The sequence below is a fragment of the Chiloscyllium punctatum genome, chromosome 33 (assembly GCF_047496795.1).
Source record: "Chiloscyllium punctatum isolate Juve2018m chromosome 33, sChiPun1.3, whole genome shotgun sequence".
NCBI classification, from domain to species: domain Eukaryota; kingdom Metazoa; phylum Chordata; class Chondrichthyes; order Orectolobiformes; family Hemiscylliidae; genus Chiloscyllium; species Chiloscyllium punctatum.
Window position 1 is genome coordinate 11,392,163 of NC_092771.1, and position 15,903 is coordinate 11,408,065.

Below are 15,903 nucleotides of genomic sequence, written 5' to 3' on the forward strand. Positions count from 1 at the left end.
TTGTGCAGCAACTATTCTCATTCTGAGAATGCACAGACATCCCGCTGCCCTGTCTTTGGTTCCTTAATGTTCAATTGTAATAAATCAGTCAGATCCAAACTGGAGGGAGTTCTGAAAGACGTGCAAGCTGAATAGTAGATCATTATAAAATCTAAATGATTTCTGAGTTGTTGCCAGATTATTAAATCCAAAGAAAAAGTACTCAATCCGTACCTTCCACAACCCAAATATAATATTTAACGATACTCAGAACTTCACTCCTATCTTCTGAGAGATTGACGCCAAAGCCTTCAAGTGTGTAGGATACATGTTCCTGGACTCCAGCCCGCATCCTCTGTAGGACAGGGACAAGGTACAACACGAGGAGAAGGGCAAACTGTAGGGGAAAGCAATACCCGATTCGGATTATTTAACATGCAATAAAAGCAAAAGTAATATAAAACCTAGAAAAATCAGAAGTGAGAAATGGGATAGCTCGATCAAAGAATGTGAAGAGAAAGAAACATAGTCTTGAATTAATAGATGAGCCTTTATAATATTCACACAGGCTTAACCCATTCAGTGGTTACTGACCCAGTGCATATTGAGTCCATGGCTGCATTTAATACTAAGCTGTGTTTATACAATGCAATTTACCACATCCCAAAACATTTCCAGTGTTGGACCTCACTGTTGCAATGCTGTAATTAGTTTTGTGCACAGGAAGCTCCCATAAACAGAGAAGTGATAATTATCAGATAATCTATTTTACTGATTTACAATTTGTCTCCTTTGAAGACCAATGCACCTAGAATCATCGAGCCTCTACAGTGTGGAAAGAGGCCATTTGGCCCATCATGTCTGCACTGACCCTCCAAAGAGGATCCCACCCAGGCACAGTCTCAGCCAACCCGATCCGATCCCTATAGCACCCTACATTTCCTATGGCTAATCCACCTAGCCCACACATCCTTGAACACTATTGGGCAACTTAGCATGGGCAATCCATCTAACCTGCACACCTTCGGACTGTGGAAGGAAACCAGAGCACCCGGAGGGAAACTCACGCAGTCTCCCGAGGCTGGAATCGAACCTGGGACCCTGTGCTGTGTGAGACAGCAGGGCTAACCACTGAGCTACTGTGCCGCCCACGGACAGGGCCTTAGCATCGCCTCTAAAAGACAGCACTTCCACCAATGGGGCACGGAGTCTGACTCACGACTGAATTCTCTCCCCATCCCAATTCTTGCGGCCCTGCCAAAAGATGGCTCTCAATGATGAAGGCTCTTCTGTCCATTTGATCGCAGCTGGCCACAATACCAACTGAACCATCCTCCCATGACATAACTTGACTGGTCAAAATCTAGCGTGACAATTCCCACTGGAGAGAAACATCCGACAAGCAAAATTAATTGGGAACAAGTGAGCATCTCCTTCCTGAAGGGAAGGCATTTTCCAAATGTTCTCCACATGTCCATACCTCTCCGCTAGAAGGGCTGGACTCAAGTCCCATCAGCTGCAGAGGTTTGTGATAATATGCCTGAATTGTTGTTAAAAACCATCTACCGTGAGGAAAAGGGTAGTGCTGGACTGATTTGGAGTAACCACTTCCCGTGGCACCAAATTAAACAATGATTCTGGATTTCTTTTCCTCAAGTGGTCTGTCCAAAGGCTCTATCTCCACATGGGCTAGGGATGAGGAGGCAGATCCCAGATCCAACCGGAGCATGGATTGAACACCATGCGACTGGCATCCATCTGATCCACAGTAGTCAAATAAGAGAGTCTAGGTTGCACAGCAACATACACTTGTAACCACATGTTGTCACCCAGAGCTGTGGATAGTGACGGTGGAGGTATCCATCCCCAGTTTCGACAGAATTCTGTCCTTGCCTCTTCCCACCTTCCAGTCTGTGTTGATGAAAATATTTACAAGTTGAAACGCAACCTGTCTGTATTATGAACACACCTTCCTTAGCTTGCAAGTCATGGTGCAAGTCTTGAACTAGAATTCATGGGTTCAGAAACAGCAATGTTCCCCACAGCATCACAAGACCTCGAGAGATCGGATTTAAACTTGCTACAACATCTGTAATTTCTGAATGCACAGCAGGTAATTATCAAATTCTGTACATAAAGTTGGCAACGCCAATTTAAGATCCAATTTTTAACCAATAATTACCTGATAGACAGAAATGACAGCCACAGTCATTGACAGAACCAGTTTGGTTGGACTTCGGAACCCTAGATTTTAAAAAAAAGGGATGGTTTTAAGAAAAAAGCAGGCAAAGAACTTCCTTCACTTGATTTCCCCAATAACATTGCTTGGAAGGAAGGGGAAGGGATGGCAAAGTGATAATAGCTCTGGAATAGTGATCCAGATCTCCAGGTAATGGGATGCAAATCTCAGCAGGGCAGTTGGCAAAATCGGAACTCAATAAAATTTGGAATTAAAATGGTGACCATGTAACCATTGTCCATCATCTTAAAAATCCATCTGATCCCTTTAAAGATGACAATTTGGCACGTTCACCTGGTCTGGCCTACACGTGACTCCAGACCCACAGCATTGGATTTGGATTTGGAAACTAGTGTTGATGTGTGGTTGCAGGGTCCCATGGCAGGAGATGAGGCGTTCTTCCGCCAGTTGTCAATGGCTTGGATTTGGCAGTGGTGGAGGCCCAGGATTTGCATGTCCTTGGTGGAATGGGAAGGGGAGTTGAAGTGAGCAGCCACTGGCCAGTGAGGTTGTTGGCTGTTGGTTACAGGCAGGTGACGGCCTAGTGGTATTATCACTGGACTGTCAATCCAGAGACCCAGGCAATACTCTGGGGACCTGGGTTCAAATCTCACCTTGTCAGCTGGTGGAATGTGAATTCAATAAAAAAAACTATTGGATTCACGAATCCATTGTGATTGTTGGAAAACCCCATCTGGTTCACTGGTGCCCTTTAGAGAGGGGAAATTTGCACTACAAGTGACTCCAGACACAGGAAATATGGAGTGGTGCTGGAAAAGCACAACAGGTCAGGCAGCATGAGAGCAGCAAGAAAATCGACGTTTCGGGCAAAAGCTCTTCATCAGGAGTGTTTCCAGCATCTGCAGTCCTCACTTTTGCCAGAGGAAATATGGTTGACTCTTAATTGCCCTCATCCCATGAATGAATTTAAACAAAACTTCTATCAAAACTAACAGAATTAGGCTTTCTTTGGAGCTACTCTGATTCCTACCGCATCCCTTCATAAAGTGATGGACTTTTCATGAAAGATAGTTTGCCTGGGAAAACTTAAATAAATTAGCAATGTGATAAAGACAGTAAATAAATAAAAGGAGTAATTCATTTTATTGGATGATGAGTCAGTAATTTAAAGGGCAGCTTAAATGAACCTGAGAAAGTTCTCTTCTAGATAAGCATCACTGGGACTTCTTATCACCTGATATATATTTCTTAAAAAGGAAACTCAATAATCTTTTTTAAAAAAGAAAACAAGCAGGTAGAATTTAAAGGTGAAGGGACTAATTGCTTGGCTTGTTCAAAGAGCTCACACAGAAATGATAGGCTGAATGGCCTCCTTCTTTGGCTGAATGGCCCAGTGAACCAAAGGGGTAGACCATACTCATCATCAGTGACCGTGCAGGAACTGGGAGCGATTGAACCTGAGCAGCTGAACCGAGGTAACGCAAGGAATTCTCAAAATACCATCAATACACCAACTACAACTTTAAGGCTTTACCTTCTATTGGTAAATAGACATACAATCGTATCAAGGTCTCCATCCTGGACCAGAGGCTTGGCTGATCTGTACTGATACTAAGAAAAAGAGGGGACAGGGTGAAAAAATACAAGAGAACAAAACGCACACAAGGCTCTTGAAGCTCCACCGCAAAGTCACAAAACTCCATTCCACTGGAATACAGTAAAGATCTCTTTGTTCTGCAGCATGCAGGTTAATCCACTTTGGGACCTACAGCACTCAGGATAGGGTGTGTCGTGTCGTGTGTGTGCGCCAGAGAGAGAGAGCGCGCCAGAGAGCGAGTGAGAGAGAGAGAGGGAGACAGACACACTGGTACAGAGGGAGACAGACACACTGGTACAGAGGGAGACAGACACACTGGTACAGAGGGAGACAGACAATGAGCTAAGTCACCAGACCCAGGCATTCACAGTAAAACCAATGCAACTGCAGACCACATTGACACCACAACCATCTGACTAATCTTTCACAAAGAAAGGATATTTCAAACTGTCAGTTTCACCGACAGGTGCTCCGAGTGAAATATCTATGATCGAGAACAATAACCAAAACTGACCAATGACTGAATCACTGCAACGCAGAGCAAGAGAATGACCTCTGCTGATAACCATCTCTGGTTATTATTAATAGGCTCTTTTCCATAAAGACTGCAAGTGACCAGCTTGAATGGAGTGGTCAGACATTCTGATTCTTAGAGAACATTGGTTGGAGAGATGTCGGATAACACAATGTTTACTACGGTTAATTAAAACAAAAAAAAAAGGCTTCCACAATAGGATAGAAAGTCAATGTTGACCATGTACTGAGCTGCACAGACCTGGCACTATGCCCATTGTGAGTTAACTGATCCTAATCAAATTGATGTCCAGGATGGTGTAATTGGTTCCAGTGCTCTTTGGCGGACAAAGAGAGGCAGACAGACACAGACAGACATATTCAGATGTCATTCACTGGGAAGTGATCCTTGTTGCAAAGTGTAGGAGTGTGGGGGTTGAACCAGTTGTGAAGATATCTCCCAGTTGGCAGCAACAGGCAGTGGTGGAATAGAGCAGCTGCAAATGAGGCAAGTTACCAAAGAGTGACAACAGTCTCGAGAAACCAGAGCTAGTCCCAAGTCAAATACTATTCCAAAGATGTGCAGGTAAGGTGGATTGACCATATTACATTCTCTCGATGTCCAGGGATATGTAGGCTAGGTGGGTAAGTCATTGGAAATACATGCTTTGGGGAGAGGGTGGAGGGGCTGCCCTTTGAAGGATCAGTGCAGACTCAATGGGCCAAATGGCCTCTATCTACACAGTTGTGATTTTACGAGCGAGAGACACAGATACAGACACACACACACACACACACACACACCACATAGTCAGTAATTCACTAACCTGTTTTTGCGCGGTTTCTTCCTCAGTAAAATCTTTAAGTACTCAGTGTAATATTTATCAACCGGACACTGAGGGGGAAACCAGAGTTTGGTGAGGAATGACTGCACAGGTTCAGATGTAAGACCTTCCCACCATTCACAATGGACCAGGTAACACCATCACTCAATGTTTAACTCTGAGAAATTAAATCCTAGTTTAACACTGATAACAGGGAGGAACCTTTTACCTTGGTGAAGGGATCAATGACCTGGGGACATAGCTCGAAGGTAAGGGACCACTGAACTAAATGACCAGCCATGATCAGATTAAATGATGAAGCAGGCTCGAAAGGCTGAATGGCCTACCCCTCCTCTTATATTACATTTCTATGTTTAATTCCTATCAGAAAGATCTGCAGCCTGCCTAGGTTGTCCTGGATGACATCAAGGTTTTTATTCTCTTACAGGAGTCCATTGCAGATACTTATCATAAGTCACATGAGAAACATTCCCCCTCCTCCAGTTATGTCCATTAGTGTCACACAAAAAAAAACATTCTCCCAAGCTATGTCTATCAGTGTCACATGAAAAACATTCCCTCTGCAGCTATGTCCATCATGTGTCACATGGAAAATATTCTCCCCACAGTGTTGTCCATTAGGTGTCACCTGAACAACATTCCCCCCACAACTATGTCTATTACATGTCACGAGAAAATTTCCACACCACCCTTGATCACGTGTTGCATGAAGAACATTCCTCCTGCTTTCTTTATCTTGTGTTGCATGAAAAACATTCCCCCACCAGCATAGTTGGACTCCATTTTCTTTGTCATCCTCCTGGTTAGATTCTGTTTCGAGTCTAGTTGGCACAGTGGAATGTAAATATTAATCTAGGTAATGCAGGCTAATCCAAAGATGATGTGCTGAGGCGGTAGCCCTGCTATTGAAAACTTTCACATGGAAATAATCTATGGGTAGATCTTGAAGATTCGAAATGAGACTAACTTTAATTATTCAGGACTGCAATAGTTCCCTGGATTTACCCAGAATCCACCTCCTTAAAGCCAACACCTCAAGTACTTAACCTCATTGCCAAGTCCCTCACCAGAAACCCACATTGTCCAGAGATAAATTTAAACACTTACCTGATGCAAGGGCAGAGTTTGTGATGTCCTGCCATTTCTCAGCAGCAACAAAGGATAAATGAGACTTAGAAACGCCAGGCATAACAGCTGGGGCAGACTTCTCAGCAGTGAGTAGTATTCATGCAACTGGGCAGTCAAACAAAATTTAAGAAAAAAAAAGTAGGAAGGACGTTAAGAACCGAAAATGATAGAATCACAATGACTATAGCACAGAGAGGGGCATTTGGCCTGTCATGTCTGTGCAACTCACTGGGTCTCACTCCCTGCATGAGAAATGTTCTCTCTTCGGATAATCTATGTTCCAAAGGGATGTCTGAAACCTAATGGAACAAGGGAATGGGAAATACATCCCAAAACAGTAATACTTGGAAGTGAACACACTGGTCAAACTGGATCACTGTTCTGAGGTCTTTGCGTAAATTATTGATTGTTCCTTCTGGTTTAAACGTCAACGGAGTACAAATACTGGAAGCGAGCAATCAGCGTGAGGGAGTTAGCTTATTGAATGTGGTAATTGGATGAAAACTCTCACTAGAAGTGTGGACTTGGACTCTACTCAAAAACCTGTACTTTCTGGTGGCAAAAGATGATGATCCACTTGAAAACCTGGACTAATCCTGCTGCCAGTTCCCTCCGAGGAAGTGAATCCCAGACCCTTACCACTCATTGTTTATTCTCACAGCATCCTTGGTTCTCTCCTCAGGACAATTTTTGTGAATCTCTGCCTTCACTCTAGTCCCATCCAGTGAACTGCTTCAGTTTATTACCTACCTTGCAGCCAAAGGGACAAAGCAGAAAAACCCGGCATTTAATAGCATCATTCACCACCTCAGGATGTTTCAAAGGGCTTTATAGCCAATTTAGAACTTTGGAAGTGTAGTCAACGTCAGAATGACCCTGTAAATACTGAAGGATCATTATGTTTTGGGTCAGTCTCTTTAATTCGGGACAAAAACAGAAGAACAAAGGAGGAACAAAGGAACAAATTTGCACCTGTTCCGATTTCTGCTCAATAACAAGCTCGAGTTGATTGATCGATTGTCACGTGCACCGAAGTACAGTGAAATCTTTGTTTATGAGTAGTACAGGCAGTTCATAGTAAGCAAGAGAGTGTACAGATCAGGGAAAAAAAACCTTAGAGATATGTGCAGGTTATATTCCACAACTTGTGCGCTCGGGGAGATCAACATTAGCAAAATCAGCATTATTTGAGGCTTGAGAGTCCATTCAACATTCTAATAATGGAAGGTCCAGGATATCTAACCATGGCAAAGGTCATGTCAGTTCTAACTGTTATCACTGACAAGGGGAAGTTGCACCGTTGGTGGGAGAACAGATGTCTTCAGGTCATAGGCTCATCGGGCCAAACGGCCTACTCCTGCTCGTATATTCACAGGGAGGAATTAAGAACATCAGGTTTCCTACTAACATCCACATTAGGAGTAGAAGTAGGCCATTCAGCCCCTGCTCTGGCATTTAAAAATATCATGGCTCATCTCCTCCACTTTCCTGCCCATCTACTGACAAACTTAGTCTCCGTCATTAAACAAACAGCTTGTGGAGGCTTAGGTCCGAACACAGCGAGGATAGAGCCAGGCCTGACTAAGGGTTTCAGCTCCAGAACTTGGAGAGACAATACAGCAACTCTTAGAAAGGGAGGACAATATATTTCAGTCTTGCATCGTATGGACTGGCCAAAGTTTTAAAGGATGAAGGAAAAGCACGTGGGATGGCTAGCTTTGGGATAAGCACAGCACTGGAATAAAAAGGAAAGCACAACTCTAATATTTTAACTCTTTTGTTTTTATTCACTTGAGGGATCTGGGTGTTGTTGGTTGGCCAGCATTTATTGACCATCCCTGGCTGCCCTGGAACTGGAGTGTTTGCCAGGCCATTTCAGAGTTAACCCGTGGGTCTGGAGTTACAGGTAAGCCAGATCGGGCGAAGATGGCAGATTTCCCTCCCTGAAGGACATTAGTCTGCCAGGTAGGCTTTTCCTGACAATGGATTCATGGACGATAGAAGTTTCTTAATTCCCACCATATTTTATTGAACTCAAATTCCTCCATCTGCCATTGTGGGATTTGAACCTAGGCCCTCAGAACATAAGCTGTATTTCTGGATTAACAGTCTATAGCAATAACATCATTAGGCCATTGCCTCCCCAGTAAACTGACTAAGCAGGAACACTGACCATCTTACAGTAACAAACTAGGTCATCAAGTGGGGGTTGACAGAAAGCGTAATTACTGGATTAGTGGTGCTGGAAGAACACAGCAGTTCAGGCAGCATCCAACGAGCAGCGAAATCAACGAGCACCATCTCCCACTGCAACTCCCAGGTCATTTCCTCTGCCCTATCCTCTTGCAAGAAAGCCTAATTGCCAAGGCTCCAGGACACAGGCACATGGAAATTAGGGAAGGGGAGCAACAGTAGGCCATTTGGCCCCTCTAGCCTGATTGTATCTGATCTTCTATCTCAATGCTGTTTTCCTGCAAAATCTTCTTTTACCTTGATAACTTGAATAGTTAGAAAGCTATTGATCGCTGTCTTGACCACATTCAGTAACTGAGCTTCTGAGGTAGAGAATTCCGAGATTTATCGCCCTCTCAGTGAATAAATTCCTTTCACCTTCAATCTAACTGGCCCTTATTCCGAGACTGTGCCCCTGGTTGTAGACACCCTAGCTAAGGGAGACAACCCTCCTGCAATTAACCTGTTGATTTCTGCAAGATTTGGAGATGCCGGTGTTGGACTGGGGTGTACAAAAGTTAAAAATCACACAACACCAAGTTATAGTCCAACAGGTTTATTTGGAAGCAGTAGCTTTCAGAGCACTGCTCCTTCATCAGGATTTCAATGATATTACCTCTCATTATTCCATTCATTTTGGTAGGGCAATCAGGACAGGACTTATACACTTAATACTGACATCATGGAGAATACTACCAAACAGAGACGCTGGGGGTGCAGGTTCATAGTTCCTTGAAATTGGAGTCTGAGGCGCTCAGTGTAGTGAAGAAGGGGTTCGGTATGCTTGCCTTCATTAGTCAGTGCATTGAGTATAGGAGTTGGGAGGTCATGCTGTGGCTGTACAGGATATTGGTTAGGCCACTTGTAGAATATTATGTGCAATTCAAGTCTCCCTGCTGCAAGCAAGATTGAAAGGGTTCAGAAAAGATTTACAAGGATGTTGCCAGGCTTGGAGGGTTTGTGCTATAGGGAGAGGCTGTATAGGCTGGGGCTATTTTCCCTAGAACATTGGAGGCTGAGGAGTGACCGTATAAAAAATATAAAATCATGGGAGGTGTAGACATGGTAAATGGCCAAACTAGTTTCCGAGGGTAGAGGAGTCCAAAATGAGAGGGCAAATGTTTAAGGTGAGAGGGAAAGGACTTTAAAAGGACCTGAGGGGCAACTTTTCTGTGCATAGGGTGGTGCATGTACAAAATGAGCTACCAGTTACAGCATATAAAAGGCATCTGGATGGGTACGTGAATAAGACCATAAGACATAGGAGCAGAAATTAGGCTATTCAGCTCATTGATTGGCGGAGCAGACTCAATCACGGCTCTTGCTTTTTCCCCATGATCTTGATCCTCTTGACAATCAAGAACCTATCTATCTCCATATATACTATATTCAATAACCTGGCCTCCACAGCCTTCTGTAGAGGAAGGGTTGAGAGGAATATGGGTCAAATGCTGGCAAATGGGCCTAGATATCTAGTCAGCATAGACGTGTTGGGCCAAAGGGTCTGTTTCCACGCTGTACATCTCTATGACTCCAGAGAACAACAGGCCCTGCCTCCTCAAACAAACTCATAAAAATGCTAGAGAAGCTCAGCAGGTCTGGCGGCATTTGTGCAGAGAGTTACAGCATCAACATTTTGAATCTGACATGACTCTTCTGAAGAAGTGTCTCCTCAATTTCTCCGCATACGATCGTCCCACCAGGCCAGGGATCAAACTGGTGGACCACTTTCTACAGCTAATATATTCTTCCTTTAGTAAAAAGGAGGCTAGATTTGTTACCAATACCACTGGAGAAAAATAAAGGAATCTTAAAAGTAAATTTATCTTCCTGTCTATGGACACTATTAATAATTAAAGTAATGGAGACAATTACCATCCAATTGGATAATGAAAAACATGGCTAGGCACCAATAGGATGACAGTGTTGGGTAACCAATCACAGTGATTGTGGGGATAGGCCAGTAGCAAAATCAGACGACAAAACCTCGTGGAATATAGCACTCACAATTGACGTCACAAACAATAAAAGGGGCTTCAAGACTAAATTAATTTTAGGTCATAGAGACAAGCTCTTGTTGCGTTCAGACTGCTAATATCGGAGAGACAATTTTGTTTTGCAATCAGGGCAAAAGCGGATTGGGAGAGATTTCCTCTTAGTTCCCAGCATTCAGGAGTAGAAGAAATTGCTCCCCACCCCCCTGCCAGATAAGGAGAGAAAAAGATCATTGTACTGCGATTCTACCAATCGTTTCACATTGCAACAATAGTAACTCTGTCAGAACAGTAATTGGAAGGAGAGCAAATCTCTGATTAAAACTTAAGACGGTTGCATAAACAGAAAACAAAGTAAATCATTACCTTGGATGACAAAGGGCATTGAACTTTCTGACAGAGGAGAATGCTAAAGTGTAGCCAGGACAGGAGGCTGCCAAGAAAGTAACCCAATTTGGTCTTGACCGTTGCACAAGCAAGTAGGGGATAGTACAGAGCTGGATAATAAAGCAGGGCAGTAATCTTCCAGTATTCTTTAGAGAAAAAACAAACAGTTACAAGTTAGCAACACAATTGTTTGCAAAATACATAATAGATGCAAATTCCATCTACTTGTAAATATCACATTTTTGATTTTTCTTTTTAAAAACATTTACATAAGGAAAAAATATAGTCCAAAAGCATTTAGTGTTGACATAAAGCACTTTGCCATAATAGAGATCACAAATTATCCAGTGTGCTTGTTAAGGTTTAGTTTGTATCACATGACTCACGATCACTTCCATCTAGAAGGACAGCAGATACATGGATACACCACCCCCTGCCTTCTTGAATCGCAGCAGTCCACATGCTGTCGGTTAAGACCCACAACGTCCTTCGGGAGGGAATTCCAGTATTTTGACGCAGTGACAATGAAAGAACAGCATTATTTCTCGAAGTCAGGATGGCGAGTGGCTGAGAGAGGAACCTGCAGGAGGTGTTCCCGTGTATCTGCTGCTGTTAACTTTCTAGATGGAAGTGGTCATGGGTTTGAAAGGTGCCAAAGTAAGGATCTTTGGTGAATTGTTGCAGGGCAGATAGTACGCACTGCTTCTACTGGGTGCTGGTGGTGGAAGGAGTGGGTGCCTGTGGATGTGGTGCCAATCAAGTGGGCTGCTTTGTCCTGGATGGTGTCAAGCTTGTTGAGTGTTTCTGGAGCTGTACCCATTCAGGCAAGTGGAGAGTATTCCATCCCACTCTTGAATTGTACCTTGTATGCCCTGGGGAGTCCTGAAGTAAGTTACTTGCTGCAGTGTTCCTATCCTCTGATCTGCTTTTGTAGCCGCTGTGTTTATGTGGCAAATCCAGTTGAGTTCCGGTCAATGGTAACCCCCCCCCACCCCCAAGATATTGACATTAGAGGATTTAGTGATGGGAACATTCCCAAAACAAACACAGAAAAAGTTTTAATAAAATAACGATGCAAATGAACTCAAGTATTTTTAAATCCTTTCTTCTGACCCCCTCCAAAGGAGTTTCTAAAAGCAATTTTGTCCATTTACCTTTGGTGCCTTTTGAGGACTCTATAAAGGGGAAAGGGTTGTCATCAATGACGACCACACACAAGGAACAGAAGAGCACTCCGAACACGGCAGCAGCAATCCCTCTGTGGTAGTCATGCTCGAGGAACCCAACAGGGCTGTAAATACACAGCATTTGTCCAAATTAAAATAAAACGACAGAGAAAATGCGTTCCTTAAAGTGGCTTTGAGCTGCATTAAACTTCCAGGGTCAATGTTTTTTAAACTCATGGGATAACGTGTGACAGAGAGCAGCTGTTCCCCTTAGTCAAAGGGTTAGTATTCTGAGAGGCCTGGATTGAGTGGACATGCAGAAGACATTCCAACCCCAGTAGGAGAGCCCGGGACTAGAGGTACCATCTCAGAGCGAAGAGATAACCCTTTTGAACTGAGATGAGGAGGAATTCCTCCAGCCAGAGGCCAGTGAATTGGAAGAACTCATTGTCCCAGAGGAATTTGGAGGCCAAGTCACCCAGTGTCTTTAAGGAATAGGTAAATAGGCTCTTGAATATAACCCAAACGTTATGGGGAGAAGGCAGGAGAATGAGGTTGAGAAACATATCAGCCACGATCGAATGGTGGAGTAGACCAAATGGGCTGAATGTGGGGCTGGAAATGCACAGCAGGTCAGGCAGCATCCGAGGAGCAGGCAAATCGACATCTCGGGCCAGAGCCCTTCACCTGCCACCTGCCCGAAACGTCAATTTTCCTGCTCCTCGGATGCTACCTGACCTGCTGTGCTTTTCCAGCACCACTCTAATCTTGACTCTAACCTCCAGCATCTGCAGTCCTCACTTTCGCCAAGATGGGCTGAATGGCCTCATTCTGCTCCCATACCCTTCTGGTCTCGCGGTTACAAAAAGTGGCACACTTTTAAAGGTGAACGGAAGGGAGGTTTAGAGGGGAATTTGAAGAAAACAAATTTCACCCAGAGGGTGGGAGGGAGGTAATCACATAACCTTTAAAACATTATTGGATGGGCACTTGAAGTGTCATAACATTCATTGCCAGGAAAGCTGGCCAAGTGTCGAATGAGCGTAGTTGTGGTAGTATTGACTTGATGGGCTGAGGGGTTTCTTCAGTAAAGAATGATTCTGTGGTAATTAGTACATAAGAGAAAAGGAAGAGGAAGGTTGTTGGTAGGGAGGTGTAAATGGAGGGTGGTTATAGGAGGGAGGGAAATGAAGTGATCTATTCTTAAATCATTCTAAATCCATATAATACCTTTAACACAGCATGATAGAATCCCTACAGTGTGGAAGCAGCTCATCAGATCTACACCAAACCACATCCCACTCAGATGCACCCCCCTACTCTATCCCTGCACATTTCTGAACACTGCGGGCAATTTAGCATGGCCAATCCACCTAACCTGCACATCTCTGGATTGTGGGAGGAAACCGGAACACCTGGAGGATACCCACGCAGACACAGGGAGAATGTGCAAACTCCCCACAGGCTGGGGAGTCAGAGGCTGGAATCGAACCTGGGTTCCTGGCGCTGTGAGGCAGCAATGCTTAACTACTGAGTCACTGTGCCACCCAGTTTCAACCAATCCCAAACCAGCTTACAAAACTGGATTGATCCTTGTGGATCTGTTCCCAGTGAATCCCATTCCACTTTACTCCCAGATTCAGTTGGGAACCTGGATCAACAGCTGAATTTAACCCCATTGCAAATTGGAAACGTGGCTTTAAATAAAATCCATGAGGTTCCCGAGAGACTTAAATACTAGGGGCAGTGACAGAGGAATAAACACCCATGCAGCCACTCAAACAGTAGAAACGCTTAAGTAAGGTTTGGCTGTAGTCATCACTGCAGAATCACACACTGAAAGTGGGGATTAGCCTTTTTTTTCCATGGAACCTCTCGGAGAGATTTCAAATCCCATTTTAATGAGCCCTCCCTCAGGCTGAAACATCAATGGAGAGACAGGACATTTCATGGAAGCACAGAGGAAGAAAGAAAATAAATTTATTCTAATCTTTTGTTCAAAGGATGTGCATTGTTCAGACCTTTGGGTATCGGAGTTATGTTGAGATTGTATAGGACATTGGTGAGACCTCTTCTGGAGTACTGGGTCCAGTTCTGACTGCCCCGTTATAGGAAAGATATTAAGCTGGACAGGGTTCAGAAAAGATTTGCCAGGATGTTGGCAGGAATGAGGCCGTCATTTTTGAGAAGATTTGTATGGAGGGTTTGTGTTATTAGGAGAGGCTGGGACTTTTTCCACTGGAGCGTAGGAAGTTGAGAGGTGATCTTGTGGAGATTTATAAAATCATGACAGTGACAGACAAGGTGAATGGCAGCTGTCTTTTCCCTATGATGGGGACTTCAAGATGAGAGGGCATTTTTTTTTAAGATAAGAGGAGAAAATTTTGAAAAGGCACGAGGGGCAACATTTTTCACACAGAGGGTGGTTCGGGTGTGGAATGAGCTTCCAAAGTGGTGGATGTGGGTACGGTTACAACATTTAAACAGACACTTGGATAAGTTCATGATTAGGAAATGTTTGGAGGGATATGGTCCAGGCACAGGCAGGTGGGACTAGTTTAGTTTGGGATTATGGTCAACATGGACTGGTTGGACCAAAGGGGCTGTTTCTGTGCTGTATGACTTTATAATAGGGATACTTCCTATAATAATAGACCACCAAGTTTTGTACTGTTGTGAAGCAGAAATTGCTTCCCCCTAGATTTAAATATTTCTGTTAATCCAGGTGCCCAACTGAATCTGGGGGTGAAGTGGAGTGCAATTCACCTTGAACAGATCCACAAGAATCAATCCTGCTTCATTAACTGGTTTGGGATTGGTCGAAATCCATCTGACCAGTTGCTTTTGTACTCTCTGAAAGTTAACATTTAAGGGGAGAGGTTCTGCTGCCTTCAATGTCCATTTGCTGAGAGGGGAGCTGGGAGCTGGTGTGCTGCTTCAGGACTGTTTGTTTAACATTAGAACTGTCACATTATCTCATTCTGTCACCCTTCCCAAAACTGAAACACTCCAGAACATACCATCGGGAAAGCTGATTTCTAGAGGAAGAAACAGCCATTGCACGTCTCTGCTCTTTTGGTTGTAATAAAACAATAAACACAAAATACTCAGCAGAGCAGACAGCGCTCCAGGAGAAACAGAGTGTTCTGAGGAAAGGTCACAGACCTGGACAGTAACTGTGTCTCTGCCTACCGCTCCTCCTGTGGCTCGGTGTTACATTATTGTCAGGTGCAGCTCACAAAGTCTTGGGGAGGTACTGTATAAGCAGTGGCTGCAAATCGTTTCAAAATTAAGTCAAGGTAAACTCGCCACAGTCCTAGCAGACTGTAGGACAGCTCTCAGAGGGAGCTGGGTGGTTTAACACGAGGGTCACCACAGGTCAGGTGAGGTTCCAGGCTGAGAAGGCGGAACTGCTGTTATGGTCACCTCAGCTGCTGCTGCAGGAATTGAACCCACAGCTTTGGCGTTACAAGCCAGCTGTCTAGCCAACTGAGCTAGCAGACCCGTTATTAGAGTTATTTATTTATGAATACATCACTTCATTTTGTCTCAGAGGGAGGTAAACCAGAGCAGCCTGCACTGTTCCAGCTTATAGTGAACTCGGAGGAGAGAAAAAAAGATTAAAAAGCATGAATGAGTTTCAAATCAGGCCAGACGCAAACAAGGTTGAGGCTGCCTCGTAACCCAGAAGGTGATCTCCATAGTAACCTCAGCTGGTGGATGAGGTTGACAGCAGAAAAACCCAGACTGAAAGACACTGGGATAAACATTGCAAAGTGGGAGATCTCTCAGTACTGAATGCCCAGCACACTTAACACAGTGACGTATTTACTGCAAATGTTTGACCTGAGGAAGCCTGAAG

The 15,903-nt window shown here is 44.0% G+C and overlaps 1 protein-coding gene across 4 annotated transcripts in view; it reads right to left on the reverse strand.

Moving 5' to 3' along the window:
- stra6 (signaling receptor and transporter of retinol STRA6) overlaps positions 1–15,903 on the reverse strand; it is a 55,861-nt gene that overhangs the window by 24,461 nt on the left and 15,497 nt on the right. For all 4 annotated transcript variants that reach the window (XM_072552981.1, XM_072552978.1, XM_072552979.1 and 1 more), the window contains 7 exons: positions 12,030–12,166; positions 10,855–11,021; positions 6,242–6,367; positions 5,117–5,184; positions 3,714–3,790; positions 2,162–2,223; positions 214–376 (listed from right to left, as the gene is read on the reverse strand). In XM_072552981.1, the coding sequence (XP_072409082.1) occupies positions 214–376; positions 2,162–2,223; positions 3,714–3,790; positions 5,117–5,184; positions 6,242–6,367; positions 10,855–11,021; positions 12,030–12,166 (800 nt within the window). The remainder of the gene's footprint in view (positions 1–213; positions 377–2,161; positions 2,224–3,713; positions 3,791–5,116; positions 5,185–6,241; positions 6,368–10,854; positions 11,022–12,029; positions 12,167–15,903) is intronic.